Source organism: Eretmochelys imbricata, chromosome 21 (genome assembly GCF_965152235.1).
Source record: "Eretmochelys imbricata isolate rEreImb1 chromosome 21, rEreImb1.hap1, whole genome shotgun sequence".
Taxonomy (NCBI): Eukaryota; Metazoa; Chordata; order Testudines; family Cheloniidae; genus Eretmochelys; species Eretmochelys imbricata.
Genome location: NC_135592.1, coordinates 9,087,141 through 9,107,718, shown reverse-complemented (window position 1 = coordinate 9,107,718; position 20,578 = coordinate 9,087,141). Strand labels below are relative to the sequence as shown.

The 20,578-nt window shown below is 49.3% G+C and overlaps 2 protein-coding genes across 4 annotated transcripts in view; both read right to left on the bottom strand.

Annotated features, from left to right (window-relative positions):
• Positions 1-946, bottom strand: part of TFEB (transcription factor EB) — a 72,486-nt gene extending 71,540 nt beyond the window's left edge. For 2 of the 3 annotated variants that reach the window (XM_077839321.1, XM_077839320.1), the window contains exon 1: positions 802-946. The gene's annotated coding sequence lies outside the window, so the exon portion shown is untranslated. The remainder of the gene's footprint in view (positions 1-801) is intronic. The other variant, XR_013348526.1, reaches the window with a different exon arrangement.
• A 3,397-nt stretch (positions 947-4,343) lies between these two features.
• On the bottom strand, positions 4,344-11,646 carry LOC144278058 (gastricsin-like). The gene is given in 10 exon segments (XM_077839198.1): positions 4,344-4,496; positions 5,791-5,889; positions 6,374-6,521; positions 6,975-7,097; positions 7,930-8,129; positions 8,766-8,788; positions 8,791-8,883; positions 10,366-10,483; positions 10,957-11,107; positions 11,591-11,646. Coding segments are annotated over 10 exon segments (1,164 nt in total).
• Positions 11,647-20,578: the final 8,932 nt, after the last annotated feature.

Genomic DNA, 20,578 nt, shown 5'->3' with positions numbered 1-20,578 from the left:
CCCCACTTGCCATCACACGCCAACCCCCCCCCCCCCCCCCAGGGAGTTGGCCACCCAATATGCCCCAAACACTGGCCAGGATCAATCACAGCTGGAAGCTCCTCCCTGCAGGGCTTCGCCAGCTGGTTTCAAGCACCGGGCAGGACTTTCCAAAGTTGAGTCCGTCTTTAAAGAAAGCCCCGGGGAGTTATTTCCAGAGGGCGAAAGGAACAAGCACAAAGCTCGGCTCGGCTGGCCTGGCCCGGCCCGGCCCGGCGCGCGCGCACCAGCGCTGGCTTCCCACCGTAACCAGTTACATAAGATGCAGGAGGCTCACTTTTAATCGGCTTTGTGCGCGGCTGCGAAAGCAGACACCCCCCCCGCCCACACACACACACCCCTCTCCTGCTTTCCCCGCTCCCACAGCCATGGGGTGTGTTTTGGGGGAAAGGGGCAACGCCCCCCCCCGGCTGCGCTCAGCTCCCAGCCCCTGGTTCTGGTACCGGGTCCAGTGTGTGCGCGCCCCCCCCCCCGCCCCCCATCTGCCCATTCGTGCCTGGGGCTGGCCCCGGAGTCCAGCCTGCCCCCTCTCTCCCTGAGCGGCTACAGACCCATGCGCCCCCCCCCCCCGCCGGCTGCGCCCCCTCCCCGAGCAGGGAGCCCCCCTGCCGGTTGTGGGTCCGCCACTAGCTCCAGGGCCGCTCTCCAGCCCCACTCGGGGGGGGGGGGACAGTGTCCCCCCATGCCCCCCCGCCCCAGCTGCGTTCGCCCCCCAGGGCTGTGTTGCTCCCGCAGCCGCCCCCCCCCCGCCCCGGCACTTACCCTCCCGTGAAGGTCAGCGCCCGCCGCAGACTTTCCCCAACTTGCTCCAAGTCCCGGCGGCCCCGCGCGCCTGGCCGGGCACCCGGCCGCTCCCCCGGGGGGGCCCGCTCCGGCCGCTGCCGCCCGCCCCGCGCCGCCCGCGCTGCGCCTCCGGCCGGGCTCGTCACCCCTGGGACCCCGGGCGGGCAGCGCTCCCCCCTCCCGCTGTCAGGCACCTTCTCGCCCGCTTCCTCGCGGCTCCCAAAAGAGGGCAGCACTCCGCGGCCGCGGGGCATGCCGGGGCGTGTAGTTTTCCCCCCCACCCCGCGGCCGCGGGGCATGCCGGGGCGTGTAGTTTTCCCCCCACCCCGCGGCCGCGGGGCATGCCGGGGCGTGTAGTTCCCCCCCGCGGGGCCGGCGGGGGTGGGGTTGGCCCTCCCAGAGCAAACCCCCCGCGCCCGTTGCATGCTGGGACTTGTAGTTTTGTCCTTGTCCCCTGGCATTTTTTTTCTTCCCTCCCACCCCGCAGCATAGAGGCCTGACTTGTTAATTATTTATTTCATTCCACACACACCCACACCCACACCCACACCTCGCTTTTCTTTTAAATGTTTCATTGTTACTATATTTCCCCCCCACCTCAGATTGATTTATACAGGGAAAGTTTAAAGAGGTATTTAGGCCTCTTGTTGTTCAGGGTTCGTACAGCACCGAGCACAGTGGGGGGGAGGGGGTCGGATCTGAGACCGGGGCTCCTAGGTGTGACCGCAGTATGAAATAAAATAATAATAATAACACTTAATAACAACAACGAGGAGTCTGGTGGCAACTTAAAGGCTGTTTCCACAGTATGCATCCGGCAGTGAGGGCAGCCTGTCACCCAGAGCAGGAGGGACCTGGTGGGGGGGCAGCCTGGCAGTGGGCGGCCAGAAGCCGGGTGCACACACTGAGCGAGCCTGGGCAGAGCACGGTGGCCGCTAAGACTGGGACAGTAGCAGTGGGAACTGTGCTGGAAAAGCCCTCCCTGTCCAGCTCCTTGCTGCCTGTGACCTTCCTGGGGCTCCCCACTGCCTCCCAGCCAGGGCAGGGCCTCCTCTCCCCGTAGAGCTTGTCTGCAGCCCCCGGGAAGGCGTCAGGAGGCCGGACTGGAGCCCCCGCTCCTGGGTACAACCAGCAGCAGCGTGCCTTGGGGGGCAGAGACACACGCTGGAGGCTGCTCTTATATTGATATAGGTCTGTAGTGTAGCCCTGGCCTGAGTATTTTATTAGGTGTCTAAGTGGGTGCTGAGCTCTTTCGAATCATTTCCCTGCCGTTGCAGAGCCTCGGACATGGGCGCACCTCAGTCCCTCCTGTTCCCTACCTGCAGCACGTGTGGTCTAATTTCAGTGGGTGGGTGGTGTTGGTGGCCTAGGGCAGGGATTCTCAAACTGTGGGTCAGGACCCCATTTTAATGGGATCACCAAGGCTGGTGTTGGCCCTGGGCCCCAGCAAGTCTCGAGCCCAAGTTCCAATGCCCAGGGCTAAGGGTTACATGCCCCCTTGGGCTTCAGCTTTACCCCCGCTCCATGCCCGGAGTGGTGGGGCTCGGGCGGACTCGGTCTTTGGTCCCCGCTCCTGGGGGTCATGTAGTAATCTTATTGTCAGAAGGGGGGGTCACGATGCAATGAAGTTTGAGAACCGCTAGCCTAGGGTGAGCAGCTTGCAAGTGTGAAAAATTGGGCAGGGGGTAACAGGGTCCTATATAAGACAAAGCACCTAATAGCGGGGCATCTGGTCACCCAATGGTGGCCTGTGCTATCTAGGAGGTCAAACAACATGAACTGATGGTTCCTTCCCAGACTTTTGATTCTTTGACTATGAAATCTGGTCTATAGTGTGTAGTTGGCCTCTGGAACTCCATGCCATAGGAGGTAATAGAGTCAAATACCAGTGGTTAGATTTTTTTTTAAAGGCTGGGCTACTTTTATGACCAATATTAATGTGTATCATTATGCAGATAAGATCTCATTTTAAACTGATCACTGCAGGGCGCTGGAAGGATGTTCCTCCTCCCACGTGTAACCCTGGCCAAGAGCAGTTTGGGAGAGTTCCCCATCATGTGAAGCATCAGGTGTTGGATTTCTGGTCACCTGATTCAGTTTGTGTCATACCCCAGTGAAATTAAAGGAATTTTTGTCTTATCTTTCCCCTAAATATTGCTATGACTATAGGGCCAGATCTCACTGCAACTGTCTGCAGCTTCCCCAGGTTGGTATTGCAGTCTTTGCTGTCCGGATTACTTCTCATCAGCCACTAGGTTGTATGCGGTGTTGTTGCAGCCTTGTTGGTCCCAGGACATTACAATGACAAGGAGCGGGGGGATATTTTTTACTCTCTCATCAACAGAAGTTGGCCCAATAAAAAGATAATTCCTCACCCACCTTGTCTCTCTTACTTCTAGAGTATCAGTTAGACCGCTAGATGGCAATATAGCAGCACTGATGTCACCTTACATAAGGCATTGCCTACAACTATCACCATCTCCATTTGTTCTATAGGACAAAATCTGGACATTGCAACATCTAGATGTGGGGTTGCAGGTTGGGATGGATTCCAATACCTCCAAACTTTGGGGAACGTTCGAATCCAGAGTCAAGTCATGAAGCTCTGCCCCGCTCTGCTCTCCAATTTATTTGCAAATATACACGAATGATTCATGAAAACATTCATGCGTGCGCTCGACTATTTGGGCACAGTTAGTGAAATGTTCAGGAACAGCTCGTGATTATTCCTGTGTATTTGTGAAAAAGCAACAGACACTCCCGTAGGCTAGTGAACAATCAGCGACTGCTCAGGTATTCGAGGAGGCTGTGCAAGCTGTTTGCAGCTCAATTCTGCATTGAGGTCCCAATTCTGCTATGTATTTAAGCCCAGGCGTGAACATGGACCTCAGTGGGACTTTAGCATGGGCTTAAACACTTTGCTGTTTGCAGGGGGTCTTAAAGCAATTCTGTGCGTCATACTGCTGCCTCAGCGAAGTGATCACTGATCTGTGATAGCAAAGCAAAGGTTTCTGTACTCTTCACTGGCCTCCTGATGAGACCCTGGCAGCAGAGTCTCCTTCCTCCAGACAACAGGGTGGCAAAGATCCATGGGGTGGGGAGAAGATGGTACACTGAGGCAGAGCATGAAAGGGAAAGGAAGGGGAGCTTGCAGCATGGAGAGACTGAAGCTATAGAGACCCCAATAACCTCCCCAAAACTCTTTGTGGCAGATGCAGGGTGTCAGCTTGGTTGCTGTTATCTGACCTTGCAGGACCATTACAGGTAGACCCTGAGCATTGTAGCAATAGGTGTTGCTCTCTCGCAGCCCCTGGGCAGGAACATCAAGACAGACTTCGAGGTATACATTGATTTTAACAATTTATTGCAGCAAAGGTTATTATTACTGATTGAAAGAAAGAAAAAGAGAGCCCAGAGGAAGGTTAGTTCAGAAGAATCCGTCCACAGGAACTGAAAGGAACAGAAGCATGTGGAAAAAGCAGACAAGCTGCCCAGCCCAGCTCTAGTGATGGTCAGGGTGTCTAAGCAACGGTGGCAAAACCGATCCTGTTGTTGCCCATGTCGTAGACGGAGCAGTACTGCCTGAGGAAGACGTCTCCCAGGATCCAGAGGGGCTGCCCGTTCTGGGAGGGCAGGTATGTGGGCATAACCCCAGCGGAGCAGTAGCCATTATTCTGTGAACCAAGGAGGTAGGACATGATGAGTGAGGCTCAGAAGGGTTGGGGCATCATGAGCACAAGGTGGATGGGAAACTGAACAAATTACATCCAACCCGTGTAAACACACCCCTACTTCAGCGCCCTCTGTGGGGATTGTGAGAATGCAAGTGACAGGCTGGGCCGTTACACAATGGGTAAGGAGAAGAAAAACAGGACTGCAGCGTCCCCAGGCCCATACAGCTCTGCTGACACCCCCTTCGTTGCAGGAGCCAGCTCAAAGCTGCCCCCCTCATCTGTAAAATGCGCCACAGGCTTGTTACTGCCAGCCTGACAAGTTATTTATTTATTATATTGCCACAGCACCTACAAGGGGCTTCACATACTCCAAACACACAAGGGGAGAAGATCTCAAACTTCTGCCTTCTTTATAACCACTGTTTGCGTAGCATCAGCCTCCTCTCTAGCTATTCATACAACCTGGCCGCTCGTATCCATCCTTCCAGCCATCTAGCACCGTAACTAACTAACTCTCTCAATATGGGTGGGGGATTTTAAAGCCCCAGCTGCTGGAATCTGGAGAAAGCATGAGAGTCTAAGCTTTTTTTTTCTAAAGTACATTTCTAGTTCTCCTGGTTGCAAAGAAAAGCTTGAAAAAGTGAAGCAAATGTGTCTTAAAGGCTCAGAATTCAAAGGCAAATAAAAAGCACCCAAAATGTATTGGTTTAAAGATCTCAGGATTTGTAAGTGCATTTCATTATATTTACAGCCTCACACATGATCTTTATATGCTTGCGGTTGGCAAAAGTGCAAGTATCTCTCCATCTAGGTATTTATACCTCACTCACCATTGCTTTATCTGAACTGCCCACAAATGTCTATTTTATATAAACAAGGAGTCAGAGTCTCTACTGCAGTCCATGCAACTATACCAGTTTACACCAGCGGAGGATCGGGTGCAAAGAAATCTGTTATTCTTACTCTTCTGTTCCACCTGTCATGATTCTTTGCAGCCCCGAGTCCTGTAGTCTGGAACTAACTCTTTGTGCCCGCTCTTCACTGATTCTCCATCTCAAGCCCAGTCTCAACTGGAAACATCCCTTTTCTCTTTTGCCTGTGTCTGCTCACTTTTCTCCCTCTCCTAGTGATTAGCTATGTGGCACTGCAGTGCACTGCACTGTATGATATCATATCATCAGAAATATTTCCACACAGTCCCACTACTGGCTAAGAATCCTGGCTCTCCTCTCTGCCGATCAGATTATAAAGAGACGTCAGAAGAGCTCATCCCTTCCAAACCCATAATACGTACGCTGAGGATGTAGGCCGTGGGAGGCAGAGGAAATGAAACTCCATTGATGGTGAAGGAAATGGTGGGCAACCTCTGGACACGGCTGCAGTCAACCACATACTGTGAAAGGAAAGGCAGGGTCACATGAACTTCCTGTACCAGCAGAGAGCTGGGACTCTGGGAGGGATGCTGTAGCACTGACCATGAGGAGGTTCCCCGGCCTCCGCAGTGCACTCGGCACTTTCAGCAGATAGAAAAGCTGATTATCAGCCTCATTCCTTCCTCCACCCAGGCTCTCATAAGCCCTAGGGGGCCGTACTCAGCCTCACCAGGCCCACTGTGCCGTGCTTCTCAATTCCTGGCATTCCATGAGCATAGAGCAGTGGTTCTCAACCTCTTTACCATTGTGGGCCGCATACGCAGCTCTCTGTGTGTTATGTGGGTATCATCCACACAATATATATACTACCTCTATGACCCAGAGGACGTCACAAGGGCCACAGTTGTGTGCTGATTGAGCTGCCAGCAGCCCGTGGACCACGGGTTGAAAACCACTGGCATAGAGATATCATCAGCGACTCTGTAGTGCAGCTGCTCCACCTACCTCGCCGTACTCATTTTCCTGAGCACCTACACCCTGCAGGAAGTAGTTCATGAACTGCTGTGGGATGGTGAGGAGGGAGGTTCCGGTGTCCACGATGGCCTGACAGCCCTGGCTGCACCAGCCTGTTGCCTGTCCACCGATAACGAACCTAAGGAGGAGATAAATGCAGCAGGGCTCACGGTGAAAACGTGGTATGCACTCTCTTTGCTGCACATTGAGCCAAGGGTCCGAGGCTCCCCGTATAAACGAATGGCTTAAGGATCCTTACTCAGCATTGCCTACCTGCGAGGAAGCCAGGCTTCAGTGCTAGCTCTTGGGCCAAGTTATGCCTTGTGTTGCACCCCTGCAATCCCACTGAGCTCTGTGAGGGAAGTATGAGTCAAAACAAGGGCAGAATTCAGGGCCTTACTTTGAACCCCTAGAGCCATGAGTTTTCCTTGCTCATGGGGGCATCAATGCATTTTATAGTGAGGATGATAAAGCCCCCTCCTGAGCTGTGTGCAAGGGTCAGACCCAGCGATATGGCCCCACATGTTCAATTGCAGAAGCCCACTACAGACAATGAATGATTTCGAAATCAGGGATCGAAAACTCAACTCACTCATCAATGCCGATCTGCCAGTACAGCTCTTGAGTGACAGGAGCCCAGTGGATCTGTCCGGAATAAAATCTGCTGTCTACTCCTCCAAAAACGACCTCCCCACCGTACTGAGAGCTTGGCTGGCTGTGAGCACAAAGGGAAAGTATCAGCTACACACAGTAATCTCTAAATGATCTACCAAAGACATTGTATATCCGGCAGGATTAGAGACTTTCAGTAGCTCTCCAGACTTAAAAAGTCAAGAACATCATTCCCTGCCTTGTGATGAGGATTTGTCAGCATACAGAAAAGCCCCTTCTTGATTGTCTTTGGTTTCTCAACAAAGCACATGGGTCTGAGACAGATGGACAGTTAACACAGGGTGAGGGTTGGGGTTTTAACTCAAGGTAAATTAAATGTAAACACGCAAACAAAGGAAGCGTGTCCCTCTGGCTCTTGACATTACCTACATTCACAACACAATACAGCCAAGACCAGTGGAGTGCAAGGAAGGGAGCACCACACGGGCCATCACAACCGACAGTGGTTACATCAAAAGTGATTTTCCACTGAATGCATTCGATGAAGTGAGCTGTAGCTCATGAAAGCTTATGCTCAAATAAATTGGTTAGTCTCTAAGGTGCCACAAGTCCTCCTTTTCTTTTTGCGAATACAGACTAACGTGGCTGCTACTCTGAAACCTATCAAAGGTGATGGCGTCCTCAGCTAGAATTTCTACAGCTGATTATGTTACCAGTGAGAAGAGAAAGGAGACACACAGAGAGTGTGGATAGTTGAGGCAGAGAGAAAAAGAGGGGGAAAGAAAGATAAAGAAAAGCAAAGATAAAGCAGGGAGAGAGACGTGAGAAAACAGAGAGAGAGGAGCCAGTGTGAGCTCTTTGGGGCCTGGACTGCCTTTATTGCGTGGCACTGAAATAAATAATAGGATCGATGGATGGATCCATTGCTCCATTACCTGCTCAGATAGAAACTGAAGATTGGCTGAGAAAGCAGGTTTTTCTGCAGCATCCCTTGCAAAGCCGTGGTAACGCCTCCTACCGCCAGGCTAGGGTAAGCCATACCCAGAATGCCATCAAAATGAGCATAAATGAAGTTGGTGCCAGGCTCGTTTTCACTCAGACCGAACTCCTGGTTGGTGACGGCGATGTTCTGGAGCTAAAGAGAGGGCAGGAAAGTGTCACTAAGCCTGTTTGCAGCGGTGGTGTAGCCGTGTCAGTCCCAGAATATGAGAGAGACCTGGTAGGGGAGGGAATAGCTTTTACTGGACCAACTTCTGTTGGTGAGAGAGACACGCTTCCGAGCTACACAAGAGCCTTGGGTAGGCTGAAAGCTTGCCTCTCTCACCAACAGAAGTTGATCTAACACCAGATCTCACCTCACCCACCTTGTCCCACTGATACAACCTCTGAGGCATGGAGAGGTAGAATGCTTCATGGCTGTCATATGGCCGAGTGGCATCACTTATGCCATTCAAGGGTCTCCTTGTCACCCTTTCCACGAGTGGGGGGCGGGGGCACAGGGAACTGAGCAGCTACCACAGCCCTAAAGGTGAAGGGAAGCTTCCTCAGCGGTGACTCACACTAGTATTAAGGGACCGTGAAAGGCCTCGGATTAGTAGCCACAATCTGCTCCAGGGCCTGGTTCTCCTCTCACTCAGAACAACTCCATTGTGAGAGGGGAGGCAGGGCTTAGGGATTTGTGGCAGAGTGTCGCCCCAGGGCTCTGTGTCAGTAGGTTTTGGCCAGAAAGATCCTAATGATTGTTAGTTATCATTAGACTGACAACACCTACTGTCATGGTGTCATAGCCGAAAACCCGGTGAGACTGCCACTGCCGTACTGCAACGAGAAGGTCTGCCCGTTGGATGAGTAGGTGGAGGAATGGCTGGGGTTGAATCTTGCGTGGTTGCCTAGAAATACAATGCAATTTTACCACTAGTTGTCCCCCCATCTTGCTTTCCATATACATATGTATTCACATATTCTGTGGTCTCAGAGTTAGCGGATGGGAGTGGGAAACCAGAGTCCTGGGTTTGAGTCTCAGCTCTGAAGGGCCGAAGTTAGGGTTGCCAACTTTCTAATCGCACAAAACCAAACAGCCTGGCCCCGCCCCTGCTCAGAGGCCCCGCCCCTGCTCAGAGGCCCCACCCCCACTCACTACATTCCCCTTCCCTTGATGGCTCGCTCTCCTCCACCCTCACTCACTTTCACTGGGCTGGGGCAGAGGGTTGGGGTGCAGGATGGGGTGAGGGCTCTAACTGGAGGTGCAGGCTCTGGGGTGGGGCCAGAAATGAGGGGTTCAGGGTGTGGGAGGGGGCTCCGGGCTGGGGCAGGGAGTTAGGGTGCAGGAGGGGATGAGGGCTCCGGCTGGGGTGTGGGCTCTGGGAATGAGGGTTTGGGATGCAGGAGGGGGCTCCAAGCGGGGAGTGGGGCTGAGGGATTTTGACATGCAGGTGGGTGCTGCAGGTTGAGGCAGGGGGTTGGGGTATGTGGCGGGGAGGGCTTTGGGATGGGGGGTGCAGTCTCTGTGATGGGGCCATGGATGAGGGATTTGGGGTACAGGAGGGGGTTCCGGGTTTGGGAGGAGGGCTCAGGGCTGGAACAGGAGGTTAGGGCAGGGGTTGGGACTCGGGGTTGGGGCACAGGCTTACCTCGGGGGACTCCCAGTCAGCAACACAGCTCCCTGCCTGTCCTGGCTCCATGCTGCATCCCGGAAGCAGCCAGCAGGTCCAGCTCCTAGGCGGGGGAGCCAGGAGGCTCCGACTGCTGCTCTCGCCCACAGGCACTGCCTCCCCCAGCTCCCATTGTCCGTGGTTCCCAGCCAATGGGAGTGTGGAGCCAGTGGTCGGGTCGGGGCGCAGTGGGTGCCAGGACACATAGGGATTAGCCTGCCTTAGACCCACAGCACCGCCAACCAGACTTTTAATGGCCCGGTTGGCAGTGCTGACTGGAGCCACAAGGGTCCCTTTTCGAGCGAAAACCAGACACCTGGAAACCCTAGCTGAAGTCGGGGAGCTAGGATCCCTGACTCCTGGGTTCTATTTCTGGCTCCATCCCTCCGGTTACCCATCTGTAAATTGGAGGCAGTAACACTTCCTGAATAACCACGGAGTTTGTGAGGCCTAAATGATGCCTGGAAAGTGAGTTGCAGTCATCTGGTGAAAGGCTCAACAGAAGGGCCAGGTATTCATGATTCATTATAGGGGCTATTTTATATGTAGATCGGCCTTCAGAATCCAGTTGGCTGTGGCTTCTTGACTGATGAAAATTCGGTATGAATTCAGTTTCTTAGGAATCGAGCTGTCCTGAGGACGTATCTCTGTGCATTAGCTGCAGGCTCTAATCACCTAGAAGCAAAATTCTTTATCAGCCAGCCGGGGTGGAATACTTACTGCAGGCCTGGCTCTGGCAGTACGTAGAGGGCACCCACAGGTTGGAGGAGCCGGTGTCAAAGAGAACCAGGAAGTTCTGGGGCGGGGTTCCAATACCGATCTCCCTGTAGTAGGATGCCTAGAAAGGGCATATTGCAATATGGATTCCAACAGAGGTTCTGACAGTGAGCCAGTCTGAGCTGTGGTGTAACTCCCCATGCAGCCTGAGAGTTACACCAGGAATAACGCTGGCCCCTTGTACACTCTGGAGAACAGACAGTAATCCCCAAATCAGATCAATTTCCTAATTCTTCAGGATGGTCACTGATGGCTGGGCGCTCACAAAGGCAATGGGACATTTGAGTTCCAGACGCACCCCTTGGCCAAATGAACATGAAATGTGATGAGAAGCCCGTCAAAGATCTTGCAAGTTGGGGGCATCTCCTTTGGCACATGGGATAAGCCATGTCCCTTAAAGATAATGTATCCTGTGGTGACAGGGTCCATGGAAGAGAGATGAACAGAGAGTGATTTGTGTTGGTAGAAAGAAAGAAAGAAAGAAAGAAAGAAAGAAAGAAAGAAAGAAAGAAAGAAAGAAAGACCATTACTCACATCCATATACGCCATTGGTTCAAAAGCAACATTTTACTCATTGAAACGGTACTTGCTGGCTGGATCGGGTTTGTAGTGCTTCAGATAGTCCACCAGCACTCCCTTCTCCTTCATTACCTCTCGGATAGTCTTGCCTTTCTTGAGAGTCAGTCTGCACAGAATGAAGAGAAGAAGCCAGGGACTCAGCAGGGAAATTGCTCATCCTTCAAGCATTTGCTCATCTAAGGACCCAACCATGATGCTGTTCCCTAAACTTAGGTCCCCCCACAGCTAATTATGTTGCCACTCACTGGGCTTGAGAAGCTGTGGCAATTAAAGGTTAGCCCTGAACTAGCACTCACTATAGACAGGGACTGTTGTGTTTAGCAGCATGTCAGCTGCTGATGGTTAATTGTAGAGTTTGCCCTAGGGTTAAGCATGACTAGCTGTTGGAATGTCCTTGACTTCACTGAGCGTTTAACATAGTATTAGTTACCGCGGCTCTTCGAGGGTGAGTTCTAACACGACCTACTCTGCTAGTGATAAAGCCAGGTATGGCCTTGCCGCATACTTGTGCATTGCTCCAGCTATCTAGCTGGCTAGTGAGCTACTCTGATCACAATCACCACCGTAGCCTCTAAGCTGAGATACTCACCTCACCAGCCCCTCTGAGAGCTGGAGGAAAGCCAGGGCCAGGATGAGCCACTTCATAGTTCCTGGTTTCTCCACCAACCAGCTCCTATACACGTTGGGCACTGCAGCAGAAGTGAGTTGAAGTCTAGCATCCCTACTTTTATACCCGGGGCACTGCCCCATGGTGCCCTATCTGTTTATACTTCAGTTTCCCATATCACTGCACTCACCCAAGGTCAAAACTTTCTGTGTGTTTTCTTGCCTTAAGTATGCTAAGAAAGTCCTTACAGCTCCACTGACCTTTTAGTAAAAGCAAGTATAGTCAGTTACAGTAGCATGAGGTGATTAGGATCTGATAAGGAGGAACAAACTTGCGGATAGATTAGGAAGAAAATTGGGGTGATCAAGAAGTCAAAAGACTCAGTTATTTTAGTCACCTCAGTCTAAAGTTTCTTTCAGAAAATAAAACGTCCATTAGATGTTGGGTATGTTTATAAAATTAAGCAAAATGGATTTCATTTATGAGACACTTCACCAGAGTTTAAATATTTCAGTCCTTGTCCATGCTGTGAGGTGAATTCTGCTCTGATTTAAACCAAACTGAGTCTGGAATAACACCACTGAAGTCAACGGCATTACAGCCAGATTTACAACCTCAATCAGAGCATTCAGCTCCTGTGGCTTTTAAACCATGTAAATGAAAATAACATGTTTTTTAACGTGTTAATGTAAAATTTTTGTAAAGTATGGGTTATGCCCTCTTCTAGTGGCTGGTTTACGTATAGGATAACAGCCTACTTCTGTCATTTGCTCACGAAGTTACTCCTTTAGCTCAAGTAGTGGTCGGGGTATGTACTTTGGTGCTGAAGTTTCCAGATTCTAAATACTGTTAAAGAAACATCTCTGACCTCTGCTGGTCTTGATCTTGATTTGACTGAACAAGGTTAAAATAGGGTTAGAAACAACATGGTCTAGGCTTTACAGGACTGTCTTAGTCAGTCCTCCAAGGCAATCCCACAATGCCATACAGAGCATGCGTTTCTAAACTAGAAAGTCAACCCAACGCCTGTCATCTGATTTCACATACAAATAAGGTGACAGACATATTCATTTGAATGTCCAATGCTTTACATGTATATATGGTTTTGTAATTTGAATGCACAAGCATTCAATTCAATTGTATTTGGGTGCATTGCTGTGTCCAGGCCGATATACCAGGGTCCACGCATTGTTAATCCCATCTGGGCCGGTATAGTTGAGTTTGCATGCTCTCAGCATGGAGAAGGGTTATCCTAATGTAACCCGCACACCTTCTGGGTGTGGTGTTCTGACTGACCTAGTGGCACCAAGACCACTTAAGAGAGAGCGGTAAAATGAGTCTACTCTATAACCTTAGCTAACAGACTTTAGCTTATGCTGTAGACTCATGCACTAAGCTCCAGAGGCCCCAGGTTCAATCCTGCCCGCTGATGACCAGGGTTTGTCAGCATTCTACTAACACATTTTAATCCACACTAAGTTTTTAAAGGCAGTTTTGGAAATTGTGTTTATCAGTCCCCTGCTATTCAGTGGGAGCGGACAGATAAGATTTGTCCTCTTACTCACTCCAAGGAAAGTTATCAGTCACAAACTGAATAAACAGTGGCAAAGGTTCACCTCGATTTACCAGGTATGTTTTGCTTAAGAAAAATCCAAGAAGGCTTTTTAAGAGCTCATGAAACAGAAAACAGCAGGTATGGAGTCTACAGGGCCCAATAAACCCGTGTGTCCTGAGGCACAGAAAAGTGGTAACTTGCTATTTTCATTTCAGCCTCCCCTCTTGCTTCTTCATGTCCCCTTTCATTCACCCTCTCAGCCTGCCTGCCTACCTGCATTACTGCTTCATGGTCAGATTTTTAAGGCTAGAAGGGATCACGATGAGCATCTAGTTTGACCTCCGCCATAACCCAAGCCATAGACTGTACGTCTTTTAGAAAGACATCCAGGCTTGATTTAAACCCTTCAGGCAATGGAGCGCCCACCATGTCCCTAGATAAATTAGCCCAGTGGTTCATTTAACACTCATTTAAACAAGTGCACCTTATTGCTAATCTAAATTCATCTAGTTCCAGTCCACCAATTGAATTTCATTATGTTTATGTTAAAGAGCTGGCTTGCAAGTCTTCCCCCAACATGGTCTCCGACGCTATAGTACCTGACCAATCCCCAAATATTGAAAAATAGAAATGTCTTAAGTTATTTCCATGGGCCTATGATGATTGCCAAGGCAGGTGCTCCAGGGACAGACTGAGGACTTGCAGGTTCCCCTGCCCAGTGTTGGTGACAAGTGATAGATTAAATCACCTGAAGGGAATTCAGTCTTCAGGCTCCCCACTTCTAACACACTTCTTCAGTATAAAAGTTTGGTCAAGAGAAGAGAAGGTGAGAGAAAAGAAAGAAGTACAATGTTTGCTCACCTCAGCAGTTCACGAACCAGCTCCATTCCTGAAACAGGTTTGCCCTATTGGCTGCAACTGGGTCCTGCTCAGACCTCAAAAGCATCTCTTAAACCATCTTTCCCTGATACCCCAGCTACCTCCATTGATTAGGCATGGGAACCAGTTCAAAGGATTCTGGGAACACATCCAGAAAGGGTTGGCGAGTGGCTGAATGTGGAAGGGGTCAGGGGAATGACAAATACTGAATTTGTCTGTAATTGCATCACATGGGAAATCCCCCTATAGTAATGTGAGATGAAACCTTCCGGTACATGGTAATAACAATCACAAGTTATGCATAATAAACAGTTAGGTTGTTCCTGGTGCCTTGAGCACGATATGTCTCTCGAAGGAGCGTGCTCAGTGAGCCAAAGCCAGCTTTCAGTTACACTCACGTAACACGCTGAAGTAGCAGAAGGGATAGGAGGACACCTGGGCGCTGTTCCCCATTTTGTCACTGATTCACAGTGTAATCTCAGGCAGGGATCGTAAAGCCCTGCACCCCACCCTGTGATTCTATGTTAGTAATAAAGAGATAGACTATGAGGGCTGAAGATGAGTCATGGAGTGAGGCTAGCAGTTCATAAGCAAAGCCAACTTATCCCAAAGTCTGGGTGGGTTAGAACTTTCCACTCCACACCCCTTCCCGCAATTCAGGCTCATCTTGAACTGAGAGCAACTGTTCAGGATGAAGTTTTTCAAAAGACCTTCAGACAACCCCTAAAATTGTATCCGTACATTTTCACCTCTACGTTTTTGTGTGTGCGCATGCAAACACCTGGACTTGTGTGTGCAGACTGCATTTACACATGAAAATCAAACAGTTCTGTATGTTGCACCCAGATCGGAGCAGTCACATCATAACAGTTGACATTTTTTCAGCCGCCTTCTAGCTGATCATCTCAATGCACTCTACAAACATTGACAGGTTTCAGAGTAACAGCCGTGTTAGTCTGTATTCGCAAAAAGAAAAGGAGGACTTGTGGCACCTTAGAGACTAACCAATTTATTGGAACATAAGCTTTCGTGAGCTACAGCTCACTTCATCACTTCATCATAAGCTCACGAAAGCTTATGCTCCAATAAATTGGTTAGTCTCTAAGGTGCCACAAGTACTCCTTTTCTTTCTACAAACTTTAACTCATTTAAGTCTCTCAATCCCCCCATGAGGTCAGTCAGTGTTATCCCTGTTTTACAGGAGGGAAAATGAAGCCCTGATAAGTAATGGGTCAAATCCTGAAAGGAGCTGAGCACCTGCAACTCCCATTGAATTCAATGTGAATTCAAGGTATTCAACAGGTTTAAGATCTGATCTCAAGTGACTTCCTAAAGGTCACACAGGGAGTCTGCAGCAGATCAGGGAACTATAGCCCAATTGTCCCGAGCCCCAACCTTGTGCCTCAACCATAAGGTTTCCCTTTCCCCAATCCAGTTTGTGTGCAAAGATCCAAGGGCCAGATCCTCAGCTGATGTAAAGTGGCACAGCTCCACTGAAGTCAATGCAGTTAGGTTGATTTACACTAGCTGAAGCTCCAACCCGATATCTGTACATGTAGAAACATAGACCTGAAATCTGTTAGTGCCATTTCAGAGGCTGCTTTGGCAAGTGTGGCCCTTAATTAAAAGTCGACTAGAAAGGACCATATTTTCCATAAAGCTCAGTTCCTATTTAAGCATTTAAATGAAATGGCAGGAGTTTTACAAGTGCTCAGCACAGACTAGTACCCATTATTCCCAACAGGATTATAGTGGGGATTTTCCATTGTTCTCTCTGGGAAGCTACTGAGGTCTCTGCTATTTTGAAAGCCTGTCCAGAAACGTATGACAGAGGGATTAACTTGCTGCTTTATACCCACTTACTAGTTTGTATGTGACAAGAAGGCTGCAAGACCCACAAATAAACAGCTGTGCTAAATCTTTACTCAACAAATGCCAAAGAAGACAAGAGACAATTTGACTCATTGCTGTTTTCTTGCAACGATAGATGTAGAGAGCACTGATAAACATACAAAAGCAGAAGGCAGGTTCACACAGTGCCCATGGTACATTTAGAATGATAGAGTCTGTCCATATCAACTTAGTTTGATTCCATCAGCATCCAGGAGAGAAGATTTAGACAGGAGAGGGAATGGCGTGGTTTTGTCCAGCTGACTCCTTGTTTGACTAGGCTGATGGGGCAAAGCCCGCTCTGTTGATGGCCATGTCATAGACAGAATAGTATTCCTTGAGGAGGACATCACCCAGGATCCAAAGGGGTCGTCTGTTCTGTAAAGGCAAGTAAGTGATCTCAACCTCAGCCATGTTTCTGTAAAAGAGAAAACAGACAGAGGCAGCTTCAATGCTATTGTTTGACTACATAGCCTAAATCCTGAAGCACAGGGAGATTTCAGTGGCTTTGATGGGAGCAGGAGCAGGTACCTAGAAAGTCACATTGCTAGAAAACTAACCCCATCATTTAGCGTGCTGTTAGAAAGGACAGTCTAGCAGAGCTGCAGTGTTGGGGAAAGGTCTCTGAATCTGCAGAGAAACTCTGACACCCATGCTTGGTTCACTGTCTCAGTAAGATAAAAGTTGGTTATGTCATTAAGTCAAAAATTAAAGACATAGGCACAGGTGGGCAGAGGGAACTGGGATCCATTAATGATGAAGGTGATGGTCGGCACATTTTGGACATTGCTGCAGTCAGCCATGTTCTCTGGAAGCAAAGAAACAGAGAGGTTAAGTCTGTAACAAACGAGAGCAGAGGATGCCCTTGCAGTGCCTACCAACAGAGAATGGCACTGCCAGGTATCGACCCTTCTGTCCAACAAAGGGGAGAAACCACGCTGCTGCACTCTGCCATCACACGGGCAGCAGCTTCTTCAGTCTCACACCTGCTCCCCTGTCCCCTGCCTTGCATGGGAACAGCAGCAAGGTTACATTCACCATGCCTGCTTCAGATCTGCTGCTGATTTTACACTGGGCCAGCTGAGGTTAGTCAACATAACTCCTCTGACTTCAGCAGAGCTATATCGATGTATACCAGTCAGTGATAGGGCCCTCTGGCTTCAGCAGATTTATTTTTGATTTATAGTGATGTAAGGGAGGTCAGGATCTCTCTCTCCAAAGTTAAACTCAGGGAAGGACTTGCTGCACTTACTTGCAAATGTAGTTAATGCTGTCACCAGCTTTAAGCCTCCAGCCCCTGAGCTCCTCTAGGAATCTTTGTCTGAACACACCACAGCCCACTTTATGGTCTTGGAGTCCTTGTATTATGCATTGCAAAAATCCTCACAGGATATCTTCAGCATCTGTGCAAAGCCTGTGTAGCACCTACATCCTGGTTGTTCTGCTGAGCACTCACAGTCTCCAGGAAGTCCCCCATGTACTGCTCTGGGACGGTGAGCAGAAACGTCCCAGTGTCCACAATGCCCTGGCAGCCTTGGCTGCTGTCCAATAGCAAACCTAAGGAGGGAAGCCCAAGAGACTTCACTGTGTACGTCTCTCAGCCAAGAGAATGCCTCCGATGCAGGCTGAGCCAAGAGCACAAGGCTTCTGATACTCGATAACCTGCAGTTCAGAGACCCTTATTCTATAGAGCCAGCACTGTCACTGGCCCCGATTCAGCAAAGGACAGAAGGACTCGCTTAACTTTCAATGCATGCTCAGCTCCCTCTCCGTTCATCAAAGCATGCAGCTAACTTTAAGGGCTTTCATGTATCTAAAGTCTAGGACATGCTGAAGAACTTTGTTGAACTGGGGCCTAGGATAGAAGCCTTTATCATTACTTGAATGAAAACCCTGGCTCCAAGTGCCTTTTGAGAGTGTCTGAAATCCAGATCCAGACGCCAAGCTCACCTGGGCCAAATTCAGACCTCTCTTTAAGCAGTAATCCCTCCATCTTATCTTGAGGACAGCACAGAGGTTTCTTCCTTTGTTCTGCCTCCTGCCCAGAGAGGATGAGTTAAACAGGGCAGCTGACTCCACTGATGACATCTGGAGAGGCTCCCTACGGACAATAAGAAGGAAAAGTTCATGCCCACATTGATAACAGAGGTTTGCCTACAGGACTTACTCCTCAATACTGAACTGCCAGTAATGGATGTCCATGTAATCTGACTAGGGAACAGCTGAGGGTCAACACATCCAAACATGATGTCCCCTCCATAATTATATGTTGGCTGGCAGGAAACACGAATGGTAACAAATATCAGACAAGGATCAGATAGATTCATAGATATAAAGGTCAGAAGGGACCATCATGATCATCTAGTCTGACCTCCTGCACAATGCAGCCACAGAATTTCACCCACCCACTCCTGCGATAAACCTCTCACCTATGTCTGAGCTATTGAAGTCCTCAGATCATGGTTTAAAGACTTCAAGGTGCAGAGAATCCTCCAGCAAGTAACTCATGCCCCATGCTACAGAGGAAGGCGAAAAACCTCCAGGGCCTCTTCCAATCTGCCCTGAAGGAAAATTCCTTCCCAACCCAGCTACCCTCCTGTGAGGCAGGGAGCATAAAATACATGGGGATGGAGGGTTAGTTGATGGATGTGTGTGAGGAATGGACAGACACAGACAAGACAGGAAAACAACATTTGGTGATATAGAGAATTATAGAAAGAGAGACAGAGATCTTACCGGGAGAAATGGAATCTCTAGATGGGTTCAGTAAGCTGGCCCTGCTTTGTACCATCTCCTGCAGAACTGTGTTGTGTCCTGTCATCACTAAACCAGGATAAACCATTCCCCAAATCCCACTGAAATAAGAATAGCAGAAGGGGCTGGTAGGCTCATCCTCATTCAGGCCAAATGCCTGGTGTTTGAGGACAATGTTCTGGATCTAGAGGGGAAGAAAATAATTGCTCCACACTCAAATTTTACACAAAATGATGGTAATTTAATCAAATGACTGGTTTCAGAGTAACAGCCGTGTTAGTCTGTATTCGCAAATGACTGTATCATTATTAAGGGTAAGCAATGCTCAAAAAATTGAGATAAAGCACCTCACAAAGGTTAGATGCTGATCTGATGCCTTTCTTAATAGCGGCATATACTTGATCTGGGGCTGGAGTTAGTGGAGAAAACACTGCCTCAGAGAAGAAAATTCAAGGCCACTATATAGATGAAAAACAGCAAATAAATATCTATAATCTATCTATCTATCTATATAAATATAGCCGTGGAACTTATGCCTAGTAATGGTCAGTGTAGCCAACATTATTCCTAACCGACCCACACCCTGGTTAATTCAGAGCTTGTCTACATGAAAAGGTTGCATTAGTTTAACTTATAAAGCTTTTAAAACTTATTTAATTAAACCACTGCAAACCCCTCTGTGAATGCTCTTGTTTTGATTTACAGTGAGTTTTATTTCAATGTAGTTTAAGCAAATTAAGCCAGGCTTATGGTTCTAAGATAGCGAGGTCAAATGATTACGATACAAACTGCTGCTTACAACAAAGCAAGCTGCTATCAAAATGTCAGACCACTGGAGTGTTATCTCTTTGCTTCAGAGGGGCTAAATTGCTGCTCTGTACCTTATATATGTGTACAGCACCTAGCACAATAAGCCTCAGCTTCAATTCAGGCCTCTAAGTGCTTCTGTAAAATCAATATTAAGTAACGATAATGTCAACAAGGTCTCTAGGACAAATCCTTCACCTTATGAAAGTTCCCTGGAATCAAACCACCCTGATTTTTGGGTCTCTTCCAAAGGACATTGAATGGAACAGAATACCAGAAAAGCCACATTGCACCTTCTAGGAATTTCTTTTCTATAGAGGTTCTTATCCCATGTTCATTGTTACAGTGTCTGAACACCTTCTAGTAGTGCAATAAGTGATGACAGGCTTTGGACACAGACTGAACCATGTTGTATACTCTGGTATCTAATCTCTCTCACGTTCTCCAGCTCAGATGCCCCTTTTCACTGGTGCTCAAAGGCCAATTAACTAATGCAGCATTCATGGCTGATGGAGTTTTTTCGCCCATCCACTGGTTTTAGTAGCCAGCTCCCCCGCACCAGCTTCATCACATAACGGAACCCTCCTCTGTCCTGAATCCTCAGCCACCGGAGCTGTCTGCTTCTGTCTGTCCGCGTTGCACCCCCAAATCCCGAGTACATTAAAGTCAATGGCAGAATTCACACAGATTTCAGTGGGCACAGGGTTTGCACAGCTGCTGCTCATGAGTTCTTCTAGTCCAGGGGTGGACAAACTTTTTGGCCCAAGGGCCACACTGGGGTTCCGAAACTGTATGGAGGGCAGGGTAGGGAAGGCCGTGCCTCCCCCAAACAGCCTGGCCCCGCACCCCCTATCTGCCCCCTCCCACTGACTGCCCCCCTTAGAACTCCTGACCCATCCAACCGCCCCCCCCCACTCCTTGTCCCCTGACTGCCCCCTCCCGGGACCCCCCACCCCTAACAGGCCCCCCCGTCCCATGACTGCCCAGACACCTATCCACACCCCCACTGCCTGACAGGCCCCCCAGGACTCCCACACCTATCCAAACTCCCCGTTCCCCATTACCTGACTGCCCCCCCAGAACCC